The 23,498-nt window shown below is 41.0% G+C and overlaps 1 protein-coding gene across 5 annotated transcripts in view; it reads right to left on the bottom strand.

Annotated features, from left to right (window-relative positions):
• Positions 1-2,188: 2,188 nt before the first annotated feature.
• The window catches only part of LOC146513318 (unconventional myosin-XVB-like), an 87,253-nt gene continuing 65,943 nt past the window's right edge, over positions 2,189-23,498 (bottom strand). For all 5 annotated transcript variants that reach the window (XM_085170055.1, XM_085170057.1, XM_085170056.1 and 2 more), the window contains 29 exons: positions 23,333-23,436; positions 22,968-23,240; positions 21,771-21,846; positions 20,839-20,967; positions 19,943-20,099; positions 18,475-18,565; positions 18,131-18,371; positions 17,861-17,970; positions 15,591-15,650; positions 15,413-15,488; positions 15,176-15,294; positions 13,024-13,139; positions 11,595-11,736; positions 11,358-11,469; positions 10,939-11,281; positions 10,778-10,841; positions 7,390-7,462; positions 7,224-7,300; positions 7,068-7,144; positions 6,781-6,911; positions 6,598-6,692; positions 5,850-5,927; positions 5,653-5,749; positions 4,832-4,980; positions 4,623-4,753; positions 3,595-3,728; positions 3,381-3,514; positions 3,042-3,182; positions 2,189-2,593 (listed from right to left, as the gene is read on the bottom strand). In XM_085170055.1, the coding sequence (XP_085026181.1) occupies positions 2,513-2,593; positions 3,042-3,182; positions 3,381-3,514; positions 3,595-3,728; positions 4,623-4,753; positions 4,832-4,980; positions 5,653-5,749; positions 5,850-5,927; positions 6,598-6,692; positions 6,781-6,911; positions 7,068-7,144; positions 7,224-7,300; positions 7,390-7,462; positions 10,778-10,841; positions 10,939-11,281; positions 11,358-11,469; positions 11,595-11,736; positions 13,024-13,139; positions 15,176-15,294; positions 15,413-15,488; positions 15,591-15,650; positions 17,861-17,970; positions 18,131-18,371; positions 18,475-18,565; positions 19,943-20,099; positions 20,839-20,967; positions 21,771-21,846; positions 22,968-23,240; positions 23,333-23,436 (3,611 nt within the window). In that variant the 3' untranslated portion in view covers positions 2,189-2,512. The remainder of the gene's footprint in view (positions 2,594-3,041; positions 3,183-3,380; positions 3,515-3,594; positions 3,729-4,622; positions 4,754-4,831; positions 4,981-5,652; positions 5,750-5,849; positions 5,928-6,597; positions 6,693-6,780; positions 6,912-7,067; positions 7,145-7,223; positions 7,301-7,389; positions 7,463-10,777; positions 10,842-10,938; positions 11,282-11,357; positions 11,470-11,594; positions 11,737-13,023; positions 13,140-15,175; positions 15,295-15,412; positions 15,489-15,590; positions 15,651-17,860; positions 17,971-18,130; positions 18,372-18,474; positions 18,566-19,942; positions 20,100-20,838; positions 20,968-21,770; positions 21,847-22,967; positions 23,241-23,332; positions 23,437-23,498) is intronic.

Below are 23,498 nucleotides of genomic sequence, written 5' to 3'. Positions count from 1 at the left end.
AGCCTTGTCCAATTCAGGGGAGCAGCACCTGTTACGGCCCGTGGCCATAGGAAATCTGTGTTAGCTGCTGTGTTGTGTTTCTTTACTGTGTTTTAAGAATCTCTGCAGGTCCTTCCTCTAATAAAGAGCAGTAGGCTGCTGATTTGGACCATGGATCATTGGACTGGGTTAAAAAAAGCTGTTCCGACAGCTGCCGGAAGAGAGAGAGAGAGACGTGAGCGAGAGTGAAACGATTTGACAGCAGACTCAGACCTGGCCCTTTGTGTAATTTTGTATACGTGTAAGTGAGCTCCTTGAGAGCCGTCAAATGTGAGTATATGAGTCTATATGAGTGCTTATGTGTGCATAGGCTGAAGCCGAAGGGGTGTGTCGCCTTTTTGTTTTGAACTGTTTTCTTCTGTTTCTGGGCCAGGAAGCAAGGGATAGTTATTGTCACTTGTTTGTTTTGTTTCTTTCTTAGGGTTTAGTTAGTTTTCTCTGGTGGGACTTAGTTGGTTTTGTTTATTATTTTGTTTACCTTATCATCTGTGTTTAGACAGAAAGTGTAGAGGTTTCTACCACCGATGTATCCCTATTTATCCCTCTCTGCCAGGGCGTCTCCCCCTCACCAATGTAATAGGCTCTAGGTGTCCTAACTAGATTTGGTGGACGGAGGAGACAGAGGCAATGCTCCAGTCACTGAATAAGAGTACAGACTTGTATAGCCCAAATTTTGTTTTAATCTTCAAACTGATGCTTCAGATAAGGCGACCGTGGCTCAGGGGGTTGGGAAGCGTATCTGTAACCGGAAGGTCGCCGGTTCGATCCCCGGGCTCTCTGTCCTGGTCGTTGTGTCCTTGGGCAAGATGCTTTACCCTACAACCGTAGCTTGCCTCCACCAGTGTGTGAATGTGAGAGTGAATGAATAGTGGCATTGTAAAGTGCTTTGGGTGCCCTGAAAAGCGCTATATAAATCCAATCCATTATAAGGGTCCTGTTTTTTTTTTTACAGGGACCACTGGATGAATGACACAGAGTGGCTTTCGTTAGCCACAAGATGTTCCCAAGAGAGATGAGCTATTCGACGGTTTCTGTCATTTTGAATTATTTTTGTAGTAACTTTGTTTTGCAGTATAATAAAACCCAAAGCGCTTTACAATGCCACTATTCATTCACTCTCGCATTCACACACTGGTGGAGGCAGCTACAGTTGTAGCCACAGCTGCCCTGGGGCAGACTGACAGAGGCGAGGTTGCCATATCGCGCCATCGGCCCCTCTGGCCAACACCAGTAGGGTAAAGTGTCTTGCCCAAGGACACAACGACCAGGACAGAGAGCCCGGGGATTGAACCGGCGACCTTCCGGTTACAGATACACTTCCCAACCCCCTGAGCCACGGTCGCCCTCGTGGCTCAGTTTTCTATTTTCTATTGTGAATTATGAGTTTATGAGATTTGCAAATAAAATATTCGGTTTTTATTTATATTTTACTTTTTTTCTGGAATTGGGGTTGGTCTTGGTCTGACTTGGAGATGCCTGGTTCACCTCATCTAGCTCCTTTTGATGTGGAGAAGCAGCGCCTCTGCTCAGAGTCCCTCCCAAACCAAGCTCCTCACCCCATCTCTAAGCGAGAGCCCAGCCACATTATGTCTTCCTAAATACGTATCACATTGAAATAAGAATAACTGAGAAAGCTTGTCTTGATGTATACTTAAGTAAAGCTCAGTAGGTGTGCAGTCATGGAGTACTCATTTGTGAATTGTCATAAAGTAAAATATTTATTGCTTTGATTAACTGCAGAGTTGTAAATTTGATCAGAATTACAGCTTTCAGATTGCATCTGTGATCATTATACTTCATTTATGGAAGCCTACTAGTGAAAGAAGATAGGAAACAATGCACATACGATTTATTGATCTAATGGGGTGGCTGTAGCTCAGGTGGCAGAGCAGGTCAGCCACTAATCAGAAGGTCGGTGGTTTGATCCCAGGCTGCCTCTTGGCTGCAAATATCCTTGGGCAAGATACTAACCTTTGCCTACTGGTGGCGCCAGTGTCTGGCAGCCTCGCCTCTGTCAGTGCGCCCCAGGGCAGCTGTGGCTACAATGTAGCTGCCATCACCAGTGTGTGAATGACTGAATGTAGTGTAAAGCGCTTTGGGGTCCTTAGGGACTGCGTAAAGCGCTATACAAATGCAGGCCATTTTACCATTAAGCAGGTAATGTAAATCTTTAATGATGCAAATTTACTTAAATGACATCAGCATTCATTCCAATAATTAATCAACTTTGCATTCCAACAACAGTTTACAGTTCAGATTATGATCAAATTTAAGGCTTACGTTTATTCTGATACTTTATTGTCTCTAACTTAGTATGCTCCTTAATGAGTGTTACGTGTTGCAGGTTTCCATTCATATAACACAGGATCATTTCTGCATGTTTCTACTCAGTTTGTTTCAACAATAGCAATAATAAAACAACAATAACAATAAAAAGAACAAAACCTGTCTTTTCTCTCTGTATCTACTGAATCTACTTTGAGATGGAACTGGAGATTGCCGGTCGAATCTGCTCTTCCATTATTAGAGCAAGGGTGTGGCACAACTGTTTAGCCTGAAACAGAGATTTACAAATTAAATTAGACTTGAATGCAAAAATCTTTTGACAACTTCTTTGGTGATGTGTGTCACTGACACCAAATTAGAAGTTAACCCACTGCACAAAATCATTGACAAGCATTTTGACATGTGAGTAATCATTTATTGAAAAAGTCTTTAAATGAGAGGATTTATAACACTGGAGAAAGTAAATGGATGTTTTTTTTAATGTATTAAGGGATGCTTTGGTCAAATGTTAAAACAACTGATTGAATAAAAGGTTAATTGGAAATGCCAAATTATGGAAAACAAATAGTATGAGAAACACCAGAAGTATCAGGACATTTTTATCCTCTAATCCGACTGTGGAACACACCAAGATGCCAAACGAGGAAAATGCTTTTTTGTTCCAGAAAAATACAGAACACACACAGTGAAATAAAAACAGATCAAAAAGTCATTACCTGTTTGAGATGAAGGGTGATTCTTTTAGGAGCAGCTGGATTGCCATAGTCGATGTCCACGGCTGGCACCTTGCCTTTTTTATTGGGGTGAATGGTGCGCATGAACTGAACATCAGTCAGAGGAATCCAAAACACTTGCTCCTGCATCAAATAGAGACAACAACAAAACAGCTGATATGATGTATCATACACCTTTTGCTTAGCATTAGCAGAGAGATTTGTGGCTTGACACAGGACAAATTATGCTTCAGACTGGATCTTAGACTTATTTAATGAAAAAATCATCAGGTTCAGAAAAGAAGGACAGAAGGCAAGAGACACTCTTTAAAAGACCAGCACCTGTGTTTTGGAGTGTAGGAACAGCACTCCTTCCTGGTTGATGCAGACCACACACGGAGAAGGACAACCACGCTGGCTCACCTTCTCAGCCAGGAAAGTGTTGGATCCAAACTGGGGCAGAGAACTCAGAGTCTCTGAAAAATACAGAATTTAGACAAATATTATCAACAGAGGAGGAAGAGAAAAGATGAGCTAGAGAAAAGATACTACCTACCAATGAATTGTACTTTGGCATGTTGAGGGCTAAGGGACTGCATGGCAGCAATCCGACCCTGACAGAAAGTGAGGATCTCCTCCACTTTATTACGGAGCCCAGTCTGTGAAGGCAGGTACCCCTTTATTTCTGACCTTAAAGAGAAATGCACAAATCAGTATATACATACATTTACTAACATTACATACATGATGTTAGTGACATGTTTCAAAGAATAAAATTTGCCAGAAAGTTTTTCTAAAGTGTTTCTCTTTATTGTCCGAGAACACTGTATTCAGTGCTTACAATACAAATCAGGACACACCTACTCATTTAGTCATCAAAACTGGATAAAACCCTTTGATGGATACCAGCACAACCCTGGCAAAATCAAGTGGCCAGCGTTGAACTTGGAAACTAAAAACAGTGCAGTTCCTCAACTCATTTATTCAGATAGGAAGGAAGGGGCTGCTTGGATTGACAGGGCTGTTGACACAGGGAGTTATAGATGATTGTTGTTTCCTACGCCTCACCTCCTCCAAGTATCTACTTTTGGTATGTGAAATTCTAGCATATTACTTCTGTGTCTGTAATTTGCCACGATAAAGTTATGAATATAACTTGCTAGCCTCAATTGCTAACGTAGCACCCCACCTTCTTTCTTGACCATTTTAAGTGATGACTACATGATATTTCTTGAGATATTCGGAATAGTTCAAATCACCCACAGCACTGAAGAATGTAAAATATAAAACATTTTTTTTACCCAATTATGTTTTATCAGATGGCTGTTCTAAAAATTAAAAATAAATAAATAAATAAATTAAGTATCATCAAGTATCACACCTCTGTAAAGTTGGAAGAACAACTTTTTATTTGTATTTTTATATTTTGAATTTAACCAAACAAAAATATGTTAATTAGTCAGATTTTTAAAGAAAGCAGAAACACACACAAGGCGGAGCTCTTTGAGGCAACAACAGGTGATTAAATGTAGTCTTTTATAAACAGTCCACTCTTAAACTGATTATTGTGACTGTGTAACTCACAGTGAGGGCTGGTCCTGCAGGCCCAGAGCCAGATGCTGCAGGGCTGACAGCATTGCTACCTGCTGGATTGTTGATGACCCTCCTGTGACAGGAGGAAGCATCAGTTGCCCGCTCAGATAGTCTGCAAGAAGCTACACACAAACACACACAAGCAGTAATGGTTAGATTAGAATAAGATTATTCAAGCTACATTCAAGTCATTATGTTACCTGTTGGTAGTGGAAATCCACATAAAGGTCACTGATAAAAGAAAGAGGCATTCTCCACATCACTCTTCTCAGCAACAAGGAGCTTGAGTTGTCCTCCACCAGAAAGTCAAACAGGTACTCCTCAAAATGAAGGGGACGCACCATCCCATCTAAGAAGTGGGGAGCAGAGGAGTAAGGAAGGGGGCAAAAATCTGTTTTCTTTTTCTTAACCCCAAGGCTTTCTTGAAGCATCCACAAACATCTACACTGAAGGGACAACCCTGTAGTGAGGAATCCCGTGCTTGTGCTGTTTTGTTGGGAAATGGTTGGGTTCAGTTGTTCTGCACTGTATTGTTTTTTTTGTGTTGTTTTTTTTAATATACCTTGGTGTTAAGACAATGCCTTTTTCAGGAAAAATATTTCTCATTTCAGGCAACCATGACTTTACAGTAAAAGCACCATGTGGGTACTAATATAGTGAAAACAAACAAGCATTATGAAACATTATTTTAATAATGAAAAAAAAGTAAGCAACAGTAGTAAATGTGAGCCTGTTCTACCCTTCTTTTAAAAGTTTTCTGCTGGCATTAAATTTGGAATGAAAAATGTATTTCAAATGAGAAAAACACTTTATTATTAATATTATACATACATGCACAAATATTTATACATGAAGGTGATATGCTATGCATCGTTTTTCAAAGATTTACAAATTACCTTTTAGAAATAGGATTGCAGATTTTTGATATATTTGCACATAATAGCTTTAAAGACAGGAGTACTTTAATTTGAGTTGAACTTTTTTTTCTGTGTCAGACAGAGATGTCATTATTCTGGTTTACCTTGTTGTCTAATGACAAGGATGGAGAACTCTTTGATTTCTTTGAGTTGGGTGATGCCCATTTCTTTACACAACTCCATTACCACATCTTCAGTGACCTATGTGAAGCAATAAAAATTACACGATAGAATATTAATAATAAATAATATAAAAATGGTTTTACTGATGGATAAATAAATATGTATAAATAAATCTTACACTGAAGTTTTTTATTTGTATGGGAAATTCCACTCCTCCTGGCAGGTGAATAGGAATATAGATAGAAGTTTGGCCAGCCTGAAGAAAATGAAAACACACTCAAAATGAGATCTGCTGAATTAATTACATTCAGTTCATTTAAGGCTTTTTTGTTTTGTTTTTAGCTGGGTCAGGACCCTACAACCAAGAACAGGGAGAGACCTCTGGCAGAGCCAGTATCAAGGAGGCACAGTCATCTACTGTGGCTGGATTGGGTGTCAAAGGAAAGAGAAGAAAAACAAAAACAAAAAAAGAACATAGAGAGAACAAGAACGACAAATGGAACAAAACATATAAACACATAGAGAGACTAAGCAAAAGTTAATGACATGCAATAGTGGAGCATAAACACATAGGGAGTGAAAAAAGGGAGTGTCCAAAAAAAACACTCCCCCAGCACTCTAAATGAATAGTAGCCTAAATAATGGATGATTCACCTAATCAAAGTCTAAATAACAGTTTTCATCAAATGAAAGCTTAATCTTAAAAGAAAAGAAAAGAAGGCATCTTCTCCCAAAATCCCGAGCTGGCCCTGATAGCTGAAAGCTCTGCATCTTATTCTACTTTTACAAAGTGTCAGAATCACAAATAAGTCTATAGTCTGAGAGCAAAGTCTACTGTAAGGGTGGTAATATGAAATATTCATTATCATATGATGAGGCCAGATCAATCAGAACTTTGTATTGTTTGAGTGAGTAAGTCAACTTGCCAGTATTGCTTCTATCTCGGGATATGAGGGGATATTGCGGCGACCACCAAAGCGAAGAGAGCGCTGGAGGTTATCATGACTCAAAGATGCCAGTTCTGAGGAGGACATCATATTAGTGAAGAAGCTATTGAAACATTAAATTGACATATAAGTTTTTTTCCTCATCAAAACAACTTCCTCTACCATGGTATGGGTGCACATAATCCTGAGAGATGTCATCGAGGTAGCGTGTGATATAAGGCTGCAGTGTAGTAGAGCAAGGGAAAAAGCCAGCCACCACACTGAGTAGTTGCCAACCTAAGGAACAGCTGGATCTGCAGATTCAAGATCAGATAATAATGGCAAAGAATACATTTGCAATTTGTAAACAAAAGTTAAATTTGAAAAATTAAAAATCTCTTTAAGAACCCAAATCTGTTCAATCGCAGTTTACGGCTTTTAAATAGACTCTTTACTTTTGATAGGCTTACTTTTTTGGGTTGTTGGTAGTTTGCTTGATAACCTGGCAGAATATTTCATCCCTCAGCAGTTCCTTTTCCTTCCCTAGCTGAACAGAAGTGAGAGAGTCATTACTATTAAAACAAAAGTCCACCCAACTTACAGAAACGGTTTGAATATGCACTCACCAGAAGAATCTGCCTCAGACACTCTGGCTGGCTGCTGTTCTTCCTCATTGGCATGTCTCCCATGTACTCCATCATGTCTGAAAGGACAGACAAATGCGTGGATGAAGAAAGAACAGAAAAAAAAGTTTCAATGTATAATACCATGTGTTATTGTGGGTACACTCACTTGTGAAACACTGAATAGATAACTCGTTGATTTCAGGGTCATTATAGAGAATGAGAGATTCCTGGATGGGAGTCTGTGTGAAAAAGACACACATCACAGTTAGCTTTTAGTTTTATTATTTCACAAAGCTTCATTAACACTGACTAGATTCAAATATGTATAATAATAATGGATTGGATTTATATAGCGCTTTTCAAGGCACCCAAAGCGCTTTACAATGCCACTATTCATTCACTCTCGCATTCACACACTGGTGGAGGCAGCTACAGTTGTAGCCACAGCTGCCCTGGGGCAGACTGACAGAAGCGAGGCTGCCATATCGCACCATCGGCCAACACCAGTAGGCGGTAGGGTAAAGTGTCTTGCCCAAGGACACAACGACCAGGACAGAGAGCCTGGGGATCGAACCAGCGACCTTCCGGTTACAGATGCGTTTCCCAACCCCCTGAGCCACGGTCTCCCCGATCTAAACATCTTGGGAGCATGGGAGTTACTCATTTGATCCACACAAAGTCTCTATAATATCCCTCAGTGTTAGAGCCATCGATCGCTTTGGAGTGGACAACGCCAAAGAATTTGTTGATTCTGGATAGAACTAGGTGTGATTTTGGTTTGTCTCAGTAAGAGAAAGATTGCATTTCTAAATGGTAATACTGTAATCTTTCATGGTAAAAAGACAGAAATTAGGTCTAAGATTAACAGGGCAAAGATTGATTTTAAAATCAGTTTCCTACAGGGAACCCTCATCAGGCATGGGAGGGTCTTAACAGGATGACGGGAAGGGCTCCTAAGGGCCAAGTGTACCGACCCCGCTTCTCCTTTTCAGGGTTGCGGGGGGCGCTGGAGCCTATCCATAGGGCGAGAGGCGGGGTACACCCTGGACAGGTCGCCAGTCTGTCGCAGGGCCAACACACAGAGACAGACAACCATTCGCGCTCACATTCACCTAGTGGCAATTTGGATTTTCCAGTTAACCTATCCCCACAAGCTGCATGTGTTTGGATGGTGGGAGGAAGCCGGAGTACCCGGAGGGAACCCACACAAACACGAGGAGAACATGCAAACTCCACACAGAAAGACCCCGGCCTGATGGTGGAATTGAACTCAGGACCTTCTTGCTGTGCGGCAACAGTGCTAACCACCGTGCCACGGTCTTGATCAAACGGTTTCAAATTTTATTGGAATACATTTAACTATTAATCACAATTTTGCCAAATAAAAGGATCTGGCTTGCATCAGTCACATGATGACCATTAACCAATGCTCGCCCTTGATGGCAGACTGTGCTGGTTACGAGCTTGAAAAGAGCACTTGCATTTTCTGCCACCTGAGCAGTGCAGAGCTGCAGGGAAAACACACAAATTAATTTGGAGATGCAGACTGAATCAACAAAACCAATAAGTAGGGTGTACAGCATACACTACAGTATGTAGTAGGAAATCTAACACTAAATATTTCTCTCAGGTACGTAGGTTGGAAGAATGGTGTAAATCTCATCATTTGTTGGTTAATGACAACAAACCAAAAGAGTTTGTCTTAAATTCAAAAGGCCCCATAAAAGGCCTTTTACTTTCTGGTCAGTCTGTGAAAATCATTAATAGCTTTAAATATTTGAGAACATACATCATTTAATTTCATGGCTAATATTGACTCTATTTGCGAGAAAGTTAATCAGAGATTGTTATTAGGATGTTAAGAGGCTTTGGAGATAAAGTCTTTCCAAAACGTTGTGGCTATGTAACCTTGGCTGATAAACTTGATAAACTTGATCCTTATGTTCAGTTTCAGTCTGGTAACCTGACTGTGGCCATCAAAAACAAACCGATTATCAGAACTGTTGTATAGCTTTATCATTGGGCCGTTTTGAGTCTGATCTATCATTGCTGACTGTGAACACTAGAGCAGGGCGATATGACCAAAAATATTTAGCACGATATACATCTGAAAATTTGCGATAACGATATAACTGATGATATAATTGACACTAGACAAAACACTTTACAACTCCACAACTTTATTTGTGCAAAAAAACAAAACAAAAAACCATCAATGTATTTTCACTTCAACAAGCAGCTGTTTTTTATGTGCATTAAAGTTATATAAAAATTTAACAGTGCAAATGTAAATTCCTCGCTGACAGTTTAACCAAAAGGCATTTCCAGTGGAAATTGGCCGACGTATCCTCAGCATAACCATGTAGAATATCCACAAAACTTAAAAAGAGGTTATACACACACAGAGCAGAGTACGTATCACTCCGCGAGGCTCCTGCCTATGATAACCGTAATGCTCCGACAATCCATCAAGCGGTGCGGGTTCGTAGCTTAGCAAAGTCGACAGATTTTCGAGCGCATAAAATCGTTTCGAGGTCAGTAAATACAACCAGAGTTCATACATAAGGCGCACGGGATTATAAGGGGCACTGTCGATTTTCAGAAAAATCAAAGGATTGATTTTAAGTGTGCCGTATTTTCCAAAAAACACGGTAATAACAACGGCCCGCTAGCATGCTCTACCAAAAATAGTGCTTTGTTGTGTATCTGACGGACAAAAGCTAAACCAGTTCCCCACTACTGAAGCTGCAGCATTTTTACAAACCAATTCTGGTTCATCCGTTTCATTCAACATCCGCTTTCGCTCTTCTCATTCTCTGTTGCCGCCATGCTTTTTCCACCATGTGCGTATGAAAACAAAGGCACTGCGCATGCGTGTTTTACCCATATTCTATCGCGTAACGATATTCTTATCGTTACCCAACATTATACCGGTATTACCGTGAATGGTATGATATGGCCCAGCCCTAGTGAACACCCTCTTTATCTGGACATTATAGGACACCTTTAGCTAGCAAAAAAGATGTATAAGGAATCATTTGTCCCAAGCATAGCTGGACTGGCCACTGATGGGGATTTTTCGTTTTTATGGGCCAATGGGTTTTTTTCCCCTGTTTTTTTCCATAACGGTATAAACACTGAAAGGTGGTGGATTGGCCAGATGAAGGGAGATGTGAAAAAATAACTCAGTTGTTTGGTGGTGGCTATTGCAGAGCTTCTACAGATTCAGTAACATTAGCAAGTGGTGGAGGCCAGCAGGTGCAACACGCTGGCAGGTGGATGATGGAAAGGCAGGAGGAGCAGAGACCCGAGGCGGTGAACTGAACTTCAGGTAAGAAGTTATGACCTGCAGTCTATCTGGGTCAGATATAAACCAAGTTTAGGTGGAGTTTATTTTCGTTGTGCTGACTTTTTACAATAACAATAAGGCATATTTTACTGCAGGAAGGCATCTATTATAGGTGTGCATTGACTATTGGTTATAGGATTAGATCTAACTAATTTCACACTAAAACATGTGGTCATATGACATCAGAGGGACTGCAACAACTTACCTCTGTGTATTCAATCACTTGTGAAAAATTCCTTCCGTTGGCTGGCAGACCTGTTGTCCCCAGTCTTCAATAAACAAAGAAGGTGGAACAAAGTTATACTTTCCATGTTATATGACCCCAAACCACTTCAGCATAGTTCACAATAATACTTAGCATCCTACCTGAAGTACTTCATGGCAAAGTCAGCCATTGGTGAGTTCACCTCTAAGTTGAGGACTGAGCCCTGCATTGAGCTCTGTTGTGATCTCTGGAGAGATCCATGCACCAAACCGTGGGGTGAAGCCTCTCTTCCAGGCTGCTTTGAATTAGGGCTGCCCATGTGTTTGTTGATGAGAGCTGGAGATGGAACTTTGGGTGGGCTGACAGATCTAGTCTTCCTCATGCTTTTCCTCTTCTCATCTCTGTGGTTTAGATTGAGACAGTGGTAGTCTGGGGCTGCAGATGGCTGGGTGAGGTCTTCTGGAAAAAGACCAGAACGTCCTCCCTTGTTGCCAAAACGCCAGCCTGGTGAAACAGACAAATCTAATTAGACTGGAAACAATGAAAATAATATGTGTCTTAGTAACTAACATGACTTTACCTGGCTCTAGCCCTTCCATTGGCAGCAGTTTGATTATATCACCCTTATTGAAGCTGAGTAGACTCTTGTCATCTGTTACAAAACTCTTCAGGGCTACTACATGGTTTGAGTCCTAAAGGTGGGAGTGAGAGATGAACTAAAATTGAAGAGGCTCTAAACACAAGGAGACTGTGAATATAAGCTGAAAACCTTTAAAATTATGGACCATGGAATTAACTATGATTATAAAAAGAGTACCTTGATGAGTTCCTGGATGAATGACTGAATCATAGCAATGATCTGAGGAGCCCTGCGTGACTGCAACACCAGTTTTTCACTCTTCAGCCTCAGTGCCACTGTGTCTTCACCCTGAAGTTCAGCTGACAGCACCTCTGCAAAACTTTATTCATGAAGACCCACGTTAACATTTAGTGCAATAACCAACAGCAACAATGAATTCAAATATCAAAGATGTAGCAAAAACTTCCATAAGGAATAGCACACGAGACCTGTGATAGTTATTACCATAGCAACTTAATCTAGCTGATGAAAACAGTGGAACAATATAGCTGCTGATATCTTGGGAGCGTGAACTTTGGACTGTACTTGAAAGCCACATTATGAAAACGACTGACAGGCAAAGTTAACAATGTTTGTTTTCGTGGCCATGAAGTGTTTTTCGCTGAGCTGCAGGGGGAGAGGTGGTGTTGGCCAATTTAGGGGGCAGTTCCAGGTCAGGCTGGCATATTTTGCTAATGAGGATGATAAATAAATAAATAATAACCTCATAAAATATATCGCTTTTAAAGTTATGAAACGTATGAACTTATGACCGACATTAAAGTACAGTAGTATAGGCCTATTTAAAACCATATACAGTTTACATGAGACAATTTTATTTCTTATATGAATGTTATTCATTTTAATTGTCATAAACAGGATGTGACAAGTGATAATAATAACTGTAGGTGGGATGTCTGGTCTTTAAGTGATGACGTATAACCCTGCTTCCGGGTCCAAACTACTGTGTTTATTAAGGCTGTTGTGTTTTTAACATGTTTTAATGCTTTGTATCTTGTTCTATTTAATCTGAACAAGCCCGTAAAAAAAGGCAGTGATCACTGTCGGCCTCTCTCAGATTTTATTGCCACTATTCATTTTAAAGCCCAGTTTTTAAACCCTTACGATCTAACTACAGCCCAGCCCATGCAGCAGTATATTAATGACTAACCTCATATTGTGGATGGATTATCTCAGTTGTTCTCCTGACTGAAGTTTGGTCTGTTTACAGCATCCTGCCATGTGATTGCATTTGTCCCTAACCATCGGGAATCCTTACGTTAATTTTTATCGAGTGAAAAAAAAGCGTATGTGGCCGAGCTGTACATTTTAATGTTTCAGAAATCCCTCAGTCAGAACATGGTATAATTATTTAATCTTAAATATTTTTCAAAGACTTCCTGTGTACCACTAGAGGGAGCCTGCAGTTTGAGAATGACTGTTTTAGGATAATAAATAATGAACTTTAAGTAGAGATAATTACATTTTATATCTATATTATGGATCCAGATGAGATTTTTTATTTTAATATTAAAAATGGATAGTATGTAGAATGTACATACACAGTGAGAAAGTATTTCAAATAAATACCTTACTCTCATGTGAATTTGTGCATGCAAATGCTCACCTGTAACCTTTGAGTAGCCGGAGATGTTTGGGGTTTATCCCCAATGCCCTCACCATCTTAAGGAGACGAATCCCGCGATGAGACACACCCAACACCTGGGCATCCCCACTGTCTGGCTGCGTACAAACAGGAGATGCTTGCAAATAAATATCTGTAAGAAGTGTAAATAGATTCTACTGTATTGCACTTTAAACTACACAGCTCATGACTTAGTGCCTCAATCAAGACCCAATATCTCAATCATACCCCTGAACATACTGTATATGTTATTATAATAAAAACATCAAAATGGGCAGAAACAATCCAGAGTAATGTTGAATCTGAATTCATCAGTTGACAATCTTATTTTCCATATGGTGCAATCTTTCAGCTGATACCATGGAGATACTCAACCAATCAGAGTAATATTACCTCATGGTGAACCCTGCATACTCTACACACATTTTTCCCCATCCAATCTGTTAGGTTGAAATTGTTAAATGTTGTCATTGTGTTACTTAAATTTGTAAATCTTAGTTCAATTACTATGGGTGTTTGTGTAAACTGTGTCACAGAATAAAAGGCTGCAGGGGAAGCTCTTTCTTCAAAGTGGTCTGAGACCAAGGGCAGAAGGGCTGCTCTGAGATCCTTCCCGTGCTAGCGTGTGAAAAGCCGGTTAAAGCTGTTCGTCTTGCTTCTTTAATAGGAATAAGTCTCTAAACCAGCGGGGCCTGTGGAAGCGCACACCCAACACAATCCCATCCACGTGTTCATGCATACAGATGCCAGTACTTTGTGGTTGCAGTACATAAGGATCTACTAAATACTAAGGAAGGGGTGCAAAAATAAACTGTTTGAAGAGGGAGATCGTTTCAAATATAATGTGTCAAAACAACAACCAATATCACCAAACAGACAACTTTTCTGTGCAGTTTGACACATAATCTGTCTGTGCTGCATCCGTTTGAATCATATCTATCGAACAGACTCCAATTTGTTCATGTAACAGGGAAGTCCTCTTCACACATAAATGTTAATTAAGGAAATCCACGGGTTTAGTGCTACGACTAATTACGTTTTTAATGTAGCTAATTACATGGAGTATAATTGGAAGGCACGGCATAAGCTTTCATCGCTTTGCAGACGATACCCAGCTTTAGACTATCTATACTTTTAAGATTAGGCTTCAAACTTTCCTTTTTAATAAAGCATATAGTTAGGGCTGGACCAGGTGACCCTGAATCCTCCCTTAGTTATGCTGCAATAGACGTAGACTGCCGGGGGATTCCCATGATGCATTGAGTTTTTCCTTTCCAGTCACCTTTCTCACTCACTATGTATTAACAGACCTCTCTGTATTGAATCATATCTGTTATTAATCTCTGTCTCTCTTCCACAGCATGTCTTTATCCTGTCTTCCTTCTCTCACCCCAACCGGTCGCAGCAGATGGCCCCGCCCCTCCCTGAGCCTGGTTCTGCTGGAGGTTTCTTCCTGTTAAAAGGGAGTTTTTCCTTCCCACTGTCGCCAAAGTGCTGCTCATAGGGGGTCATATGATTGTTGGGTTTTTCTCTGTATCTATGAAGCGCCTTGAGGCGACTTTTGTTGTGATTTGGCGCTATATAAATAAAATTTAATTGAATCTATCCATGAAGCCAGATAACACACACCAAAGTAGTTAAACTGCAGGAATTTCTTGAACACATGACAACCTGGATGACCTTAAATTTCTGGCTAGTTAGATGCCCTATTCATATGATCAATGAGGCTGACTGCTAGAATAAGATCTTATCTTAATCACATACAAAACTGTGTGTGATTGACAAAGGCTGTGTGGGAAAATCCTGGTAGATTTGCAGCTACTGAAATATTAAAACATATATAAATATATGTTGAAATATCTGCAGGACCTCTTGGTCCTCTTGGACCTCTACATGCCTGAATGCATTGAGTTGCTGCTATTTGATTGGTTGCTTAGATAGAATAACCTGAATCTATACCTGTTTTTGAATAGTTATACTAAATAAAGGTGTGGAAGAGTGTATATTGTAGAATACAGCTGGCTAAACACACAAAGAGCAGTAAAGCTCAGAGAAGCAGCAGCCGAACTCGACTGATCACAGAACGGACAGTACAGTCTGGATGTTTTTTACTTTGATTTTTTGGTCTGCTCACCTTCACAGGGAACAGACGAGTAAAGTAGTTTTCCCAGTTGTCTCGAGCTGCAATGACAATCCTCTTCTTCATGTTGTTGTCCTGGATGGTGTTTATAGTCGTTCCTACGTTGAAATTTGCTATTGTGGTTGGCAAAAATGGTGTAACTGAGTCATATTCTTTCAAGCCACTGGCGGATAATGATTGGAAAAGCAGCATTGTCGCATTAAGGTTTCTGATAAACTGTCAAAATCTTACCCAGCAGATCTTTCATCTTCCTTCTCTCCTCTCTGCTGATCTTCTCGCAGCTGTCAGAGTAAGTGTCCTTGATTATCTAAAACAAAAAAAAAGTAAAAATGGAGTATTACAGAATTCCAGACTCTGTGTGTCTACCATGTCTATCAGATATATAGATGAACAAAAGAAATATACAGACCTGTTCACACAACAGATTAAGAATATAGGGCTGGTTAAACATCTCTCTGGGGTAAAAAACCTGCACATAAAACTTGCAGTTACTAACATGGACTTATAACAACATCCATCCATCCATTCGCTTCCACTTATCCTTTTCAGGGTCGCGGGGGGTGCTGGATCCTATCCCAGCTGTCATAGGGCAAGAGGCGGGGTCCACCCTGGACAGGTCACCAGTCTGTCGCAGGGCTAACACACTTATAACAGCAGTACTTCAAATTCCAAGTGTAGTGAAATGCCGTTTTTAATTGCATTGTGTCATGGTCCGGGTGAGTACGGGGTTTTTCCACTCCGCTGGGCTCCACCTTCAGGCAGAGACTCCAATCAGCTTCCACACCTGGTTCCAATCAAGTCACCAGCATATAAGACCAGCATTCACAACAGACCAGATCTTCTGCTAACTCATGACCCACCTGGCAGTCGCACTTCCCAAGCTAAACTACTGACATCTCCGCCTGGATGCTGGTTCTGTCATCTGGTTGCTTCCTTTCCATCATTGGACTACACCTGCCTGCCTCCCTGCCTGCCTCCCTCACTCCAATTATATTCTGGACCCTCTCTGGACACTCCTCACCCGGAACCCCTTGGACACCCCCTCCTTGCATGACACTTTAACCTGCAACACGTAAGCCCTAACCACCATAGTCTAATCCTTCAGCTGTGATTCACTAGACTGCCACTGACTGCTTGTCTCGTCTCATTATAGTGACTGCGTACCTCCATCCAAGCCGCTGCCCCTTTTTCCATTCCCAGGATCCATCCATGAAATCTAGCACCTAGTCATAGCACTGAGTTTCATGTTCATAGTTTGACCTCATAGCTTCCACAGTTCATAGCATTCTCCGTTCATAGCATTCATAGTTTCCTGCTTTGTAAGTTAACCAGGCACTGTAAATAAAGCACTGTGTTCACGCCCGTTTTGCCTCCCTCTGTGTCTGCATTTGAGTCCACACTCACAGCCTGGCCCTCTCGGCCGTAACACATTGTCCGCTTAAATATTAACACATTTTTTACTTTTAGGCTGGACTGCTATAACAATTATTTTCTGTCTTTCTTAAAAAACGCTAATGCGTTCAATTGCTCCAGAATTGTGCAGTGAGGGTAATGACAGCAGTGGTCGGACTGCTGGCTTACTTGTGGTTCCTAAGAACAACAAGAATGGTAAGTAGAATGGGAGGCAGAGCCTTCAGCTTTTAGGCCCATCTTCTGTGGAACCAGCTACTTCTGCTTTCTACATTAGGCTTAAAACTTCCCTTTTTGATAAAGCAGGTGTCAGGATTTGTGTCGTGGATGAGAGAAGGAGGACCCAAACGCTGGACTCACGGGTAGGTAGGTGAAGGTTGGTGTTTATTGTCGATGGAGTGAATGAACAGAGGTAGGAAATGGCTGGCTGGGCGACTGACTGACTGAATGAATGAATGGCTGGCTGACTGAACGCAGGCGGAAACGACAACATAACATCAATGACACGACAAGGGCTGAAGGGAAGAGAGGGCTTAATTACATGACTAACAATGACAATGATTGGAGACAGGTGAGTGAACAGCTGAACATAATGAACTAATGATAAATGGGAAGAGGACTGAACATAATGCACACAGACCAAGGCTAACACAATAAAACAGGAAGTGGAACAGGCAGTAGATAAACGGTGAACGTGAACTGAAAATACTGGGTCAACGACCCAGAAACCCTGACAGCAGGTTTGGATCAGGGGACCCTAAATCCTCCCATAGTTACACTGCAATAGGCCTAGTCTGCTGGGGGCTGCCCTACTGTACTGAGTGTTTTTTGTGCTTACACACCACTCTATATTTTCAGTAGTTATTATAAATATCTGACTCTCTTGCACATTGATTATTTTGTCCTGTTCATCACTCCCACCTTAATTTCGGTTCTGCTGAAGATTTCTTCCTGTGTAAAGGAAGTTTTTCCTTTCCACTGTCGTGAAGTGTTTGGGGGGCAATTTAGTAGTTGTTTTTTTTTCTGTAATACTGCGTTTTACCTTAAACACCTTGAGGCAACTGCCTGAATTGTGATTTGGCAGAAACAAAATTGAATTTTATGAAAGACCTTGGTCTTTCAAGAAAGGAGTTTCTCCTCTTATAACAATCTTGTTTCCACAAAACCCACTGCATCCCTATTTGATGGGTCCTTCACAATAGTAAGAAGGACCCAAAACAGTACCCATATAAGTGAACCTCATTGTTTTTGTGTGCATGCAAATCTTACTTCTTTTCGCAGGAACAGTTTTCCTGGCATGTTGTAGTATGAGAAGTAAACCCCAGCAGAGAAGCGGTGGAGTTTGGACTGAATGCCTTCGTCCTCTGGCATATCATCATCTATAGTTAATACACAGCAAACTAAAGTTACTGACAAAGATACATGCCCTCAGCTATATGAGGGCATATAGAACTGTTGTCGGCCGATGCTATTTATCAGCCAAATATGTCACAGAATAATGCTGATGTATGGGGAAACATGAAGTCAGGGGACACCCACTTATTGATGGAGCAGCCATTGATGGTGGCTCAGGGATGTCCTGAAAGCCTGGGGAAGGTGGTGGGGAGTCAGGGGGAGAAGGAGGAAGGTGCTGGGGCTGCTGGGAGCTGAACAGGTCCTCCAGGGAGCGCTGTTTCTGTCTCATGCTGTTGGAGATGACTCTGCGACCCCTTGTTGATGGTGGAGATTTCTGTGGTGAACGGGTCTTTGGAGAAGGGGGTGGAGGAGGCACCCACTGTTTCTACATACAGGAAGGATGTCAAACTGTTAAAGAATTACCTAATTAAGAGTGTAATTGCATAAACAAACAAAAAAGATTTCTAGTTATTTGTTTGTATTCTGACCTTCTGTTGTGCCACTGGTGCTTTGTTTTTAAGCTTAGCCAGAGCTTCCTCTTTGGGGTTACTCTTCTTTACAAATGATTTTGCAGGATATCTGCAAAGAGGAGAAAAAAGATATGTAGAAAACAAGACAGTTCTATTAAGGTTTCATTTACATGCACGCTCTCAACAAGTTTTGTTATGAACTGATAGAATATGAGTAAAACGAGCTAGCTTAAGATGTAAAATCTGATAAAAGGAAACAAAAAAAAAACATTTAAACATTAGTTTTTTGTTGTTTTTTTTTTTTTAATTCCAGGGAAAAGATGCCTAAATCTCTGAGTCATAATTAATACTGGCGTACAAACAAAGAGAGCAGGAGGCCTATCATCACCACCAATGCTATAGATTGGGAAGAAGAAAACCACTGTGTGTAAGATGGGAGACGGACAACCAGTGGGCAATCTGCAGAGAACAAAAGAGCTAAATAATCTCTTTATCAGGGTTAGGTTAGTTTATACCATTGTGGTGCCTCCTCCATCACACATCCTGGATTCCATAAACTTCTACTACTTTCAGCGCTTTTCCCTTTTCCTCAGCTTCCCCATATAGGAAGGGGTGGCTGTAGCTCAGGTGGTAGAGCAGGTCATCTACTGATCGGAAGGTTGGTGGTTCGATTCCTGGCTTCCCCTAGTCTGCATGCCAAATATCCTTGGGCAAGATACTAACCCCAAATTGCTCTCCGATGCATCCATCGGAGTATGAATGTGTGTGAATGTTATCTAGAAAGCACTTAGAAAGATGTGCTTGTGCGAATGGGTCTGAATGGGTGAATGCACAAGTTGTGTAAAGCGTTTTGAGTGCTCAGATGAGTAGAAAAGCGCTATATAAGAACCAGTCCATTTACCATATAATGAACCCCTTCCCTATTGTAATTTTTGGCTAGGTTAAGTGACAGCAGGAGAAACTACACGAGAGCAAGGCTGCAGTCCCCGATGACATCATCCCCAAAGTTCTAAGGACCTGGGATGGTGACCCTTTTACAACCTGAGTCTGTACACAAAAAGGGAATAAACTGGCTCTATGTCCTTAGGACGCAGAGATGCTTCAAAGTGAACAGCAACATGTTAGGGATTTTCTCTCAGTCTGTTTAGAGAGTGCAATGTACCTCCTATGGTCTGTTAGAGGAGCAACATCAGAGCTGCCGACATCAACAGACTGAATTGGTCAGGATAGCCATGTGACTGGCTGCAAAGTTGACACATTCACCAAAATTTGGTGAAAGCTCCAATTATGTTTAAAGTGATACTCAAACCTCTGACAATCTAAAATGCCTTTCCATTTCCCCCCAACATTTATACTGACTCATCTTTGGTAGTTTTTCATCACATGTAAGATATAAAGAAGGCTCAAGCAGTATCCAGATGATTAAAGGAAACTTCAATTTCAGACTTTAATGGAAATGTGTACACAGAGGATGAAGTGCTCAGACCTGACGGGCTCAAAGGGTTCGGGTTCTGGTTGTGGTCGGCTGTTGAACTGTTTGATGATTTCCCGAATGTTGGAAGTGGGTTCAGGTTGAGGCTTAGTGAGGGGAGTTGGGGTCGGTTTTTCTTTTCGGGGGTCAACTTCCCTTGCAGGATGTTTCACTATGGGAGACAAAACACAGGAAATGTAAGATATAAACACTAGCAAGCCTTCCTAATATGCTGCTGATCCCCATAGTGGCACCAAAACAGCCTGCTGAGGTCAGACTTCTGCAGTAAAGATGCCCTGTGCCATCAGTTACCAAGTCATTAGCAGCAGATTCTATTACGGATCTTTTCACATGTAAGTTTTTGGCTTGGACTATTATCTGAACCGAACCCACTTTCTTTGATGGTTCAGTATTTTGGCCAATTTTCATTAAGTATGAAAGGTCATCACTGAAGCTATTGACAGGAACAATGAATTACAGTAACACATCAGTGAAGGTTAGAGTTTGTAATTAAAATATGCTGCAACAATACTGTAAAAAGTTCAAATGAAATTGTACAGGAGAGCAAAGAATCCTGATTAAAAAAGACACAGCAGTATTGTAACACTGTTGCATATAAGGAGAGGTAGCCCAAATAGTAAATAATGTAAGAATAATGGTATGTTATGTCAAGTTCTTAGCTGCATGATAAAAATGCTTAAGCAAAATTAAAAACAAACAATGTAACATGCAAACAACATAAACCTTGGCTCAGACTTTCACGTGTAAAAAGACTTGAATCCATAATGTTTTTGGTACAAAATATTATTATTTACTATCATTTTACCATTTATTTGGTAGTTAGTTTGGAGATTACCCTGAATTAAAATGAGGATCAGTTCAGAGAAACCTTGAACGTAAAATCCTCTTACCTTCTGGCTTAGGTGCTACAGGTGGGGGCAAAGGAGGAATAAATGGAGGTGAGTGCTGTTGCTGTCTGGTTGTGCTTGGGGCTTGACGTGTCTTTAGGGTTTTAGGGTCTTTAGGGTTGGGCTGAGTGGCTGTAGGGCAGCACATGAAAATGGGATTAAGAAAAACCATGACTTAAAAAAAAAACACAACAGGAACAATCACTGAAAATGCAAATTTAATTCTATAAATAGAAAAACAATATTTAAACCTCCTGTAAAACATAAAAACATCACAACATGGACCGACTAGTCAAAAGCAACTCCATAAAGATTGCAGCCTAAAATCATTTAATGTGTATATTTTGACTTGAGGACCTTCTTAACAAAAATAAACAATAGGCTAAACCCCTGGCTTTACAAAGTCATGAATCAAGCATTCAAGAAAATATGGAATCAAGAAATATTCTTGGGCATGAATCTGACCAATACATTAGAGATAAAAGCGTGGTGAAAGGGAAAAGGTTATTGCAGAAATTTATAAATGTTATACATGACTTGTTGGCAAATAATCTCTTGAGCTCAAGAGTTGGGAGTTCGCCTTGTAATCGGAAGGTTGCCGGTTCGAGCCCCGCCTTGGTCAGTCTCGATCGTTGTGTCCTTGGGAAAGACACTTCACCCGTTGCCTACTGGTGGTGGTCAGAGGGCCCGGTGGCGCCAGTGTCCGGCAGCCTCGCCTCTGTCAGTGCGCCCCAGGGTGGCTGTGGCTACAATGTAGCTGCCATCACCAGTGTGTGAATGGGTGGATGACTGGATGTGTAAAGTGCTTTGGGGTTCTTAGGGACTAGTAAAGCGCTATATAAATACAGGACATTACCATTAATCTGTCAAACATATATCTTGTGAATGATATTAAGTCATTTGAGCAAGAAAGAACATTTTGCTGTTGAACTCACCAATCTTCTGGAAGAAGTCCCTCTTATCTTTGACAGAGTATAGCTCATCTGGATCTAAGTTTACTTCTGTTTCTGGCTGTAAAAGTAACATTTAAACGATAAGGAGAAAGAAGCGCATAATGACATGACAATATTGTTTCACATTCACAGAGTTTGAGGTAAAAAAATCCAAATTGAAAGACTAAAGCAAACACTGTCTGTATCCTACGTTGTAAGTGTATTGACCAGCTGTTTTCAGAAACAAGTCAGTTATCATTTCAATTGAATAATATATATGTATTTGCAAGTCATTTATAAAAGATTGTACACTGAAATACTAAAGATTTTGGGGATTTTTGATTAATAATCTGCGAGCTCCAGTTCAGTCACATCTATGCGTATGTTGTAGAGAATCCCTCACATTACACTGCTGCCAGGATCAACAGTTTCAAAGTACGGACAGCTACTTGTAATTTCAGTCTGGACGGGTAAACAATGCTGCCATGTAGGAAGTAAAGAACAAGAAACAGTTCATAGTTAAAGCAAAGGAAAGCAGTACATAACTAGCTTAAATAAACTACCACATGGAAAAATTGTTTTGTTCATTTTGACATTTACAGTGTAGGACCAGAAAAGTATTAATTTGTCACATTAATGTTGTGTCATAACAGTAAAGTTTTTACAATGTCAGTGAATCATTCCTACAGTTCAAAATGCAGCCGGGGTTACTGTGGAGAAGCAGGGATTGGTGTGATTAGGTCATTCCCTAAGGTGCAGTTAGCAGAGGTGTGTTGGCGCAATACTTTACGCTCTTCTGGCAGCTGTAAATAAATGTAGATTTGTGCATTCGACAGCACAGCAACTATCTGGCGTTTTGTTAAACTGTGATTGATGGCAAAGGAGTGCAAAGGTCTGCAGTACTGTTTTTCCCTCTAGGTGGATGCATCCCACTAGCTCTGACGCCATGTGAAAACGATGAGTCTGTGGGTGTGGGCAGGACTGGATACAAATATTGTGGGAGCGGGTGGATGTGACAGAGAGGGAAAGTGGGAGTGGGCAGTAATGCTCAGAAATTCCAGGGGGCAAGGATTTTTAAAAAAAAATGTCACAGCAAGTAACCAACTGAATACAAGTACCACACTGACAGTGTTTTGAAAAAGTAGTTGCTCACACAATATGCTATAAACTATACTATACTATATATATTTATATAAATACCTCTGCCTCAGGCTGACTGTAGTTTTGGGTGATTTTAGGTGCAGATGCTTTGGACTGGACAGGTGGGTGTGAGCGAGACTGAGGAGGAGGTGAACTTGAACGGTCCTTAGAACGCCGTTCTGACCTACGCCTCCATTCCCTCTCATCCTCCTGCCTTCTTTCCTGTTCCCTCTGCCTTTGTTCCTCCCTCTTCAGTCTCTCCTGCTCCTTCTTCTGCTGCTCCTGTGCCTGCTGCTGGGACAGAGTCATTGCCTGCATGGTCATCTGCTGGGCCTGAGAGGACAGGGGAGAAATTTAAACTTTGGCCTTATGAGGGATGAAGGGGTGATAAAGGATGTGAACAAAATGATCCTCATAGTGCTGACCATGACAAGGGCTTGCTGGTTGATTAGAGCCTGTTGCGTTGCTGCTGCCATCTGCATGGGGTCAGCAGCAGGAGCAGGCATGGGAGCCTGAGGCATCATCATGGCTGTGTATGATCAATTATGACAAATTGTTACACATATTTAAATACATATATAAAACTTTTGT

The sequence above is a fragment of the Neolamprologus multifasciatus genome, chromosome 8 (assembly GCF_963576455.1).
Source record: "Neolamprologus multifasciatus chromosome 8, fNeoMul1.2, whole genome shotgun sequence".
Lineage (NCBI taxonomy): Eukaryota > Metazoa > Chordata > Actinopteri > Cichliformes > Cichlidae > Neolamprologus > Neolamprologus multifasciatus.
Note: the sequence above shows the minus strand (reverse complement) of the source record. Positions and strands in the feature narration are given on the sequence as shown.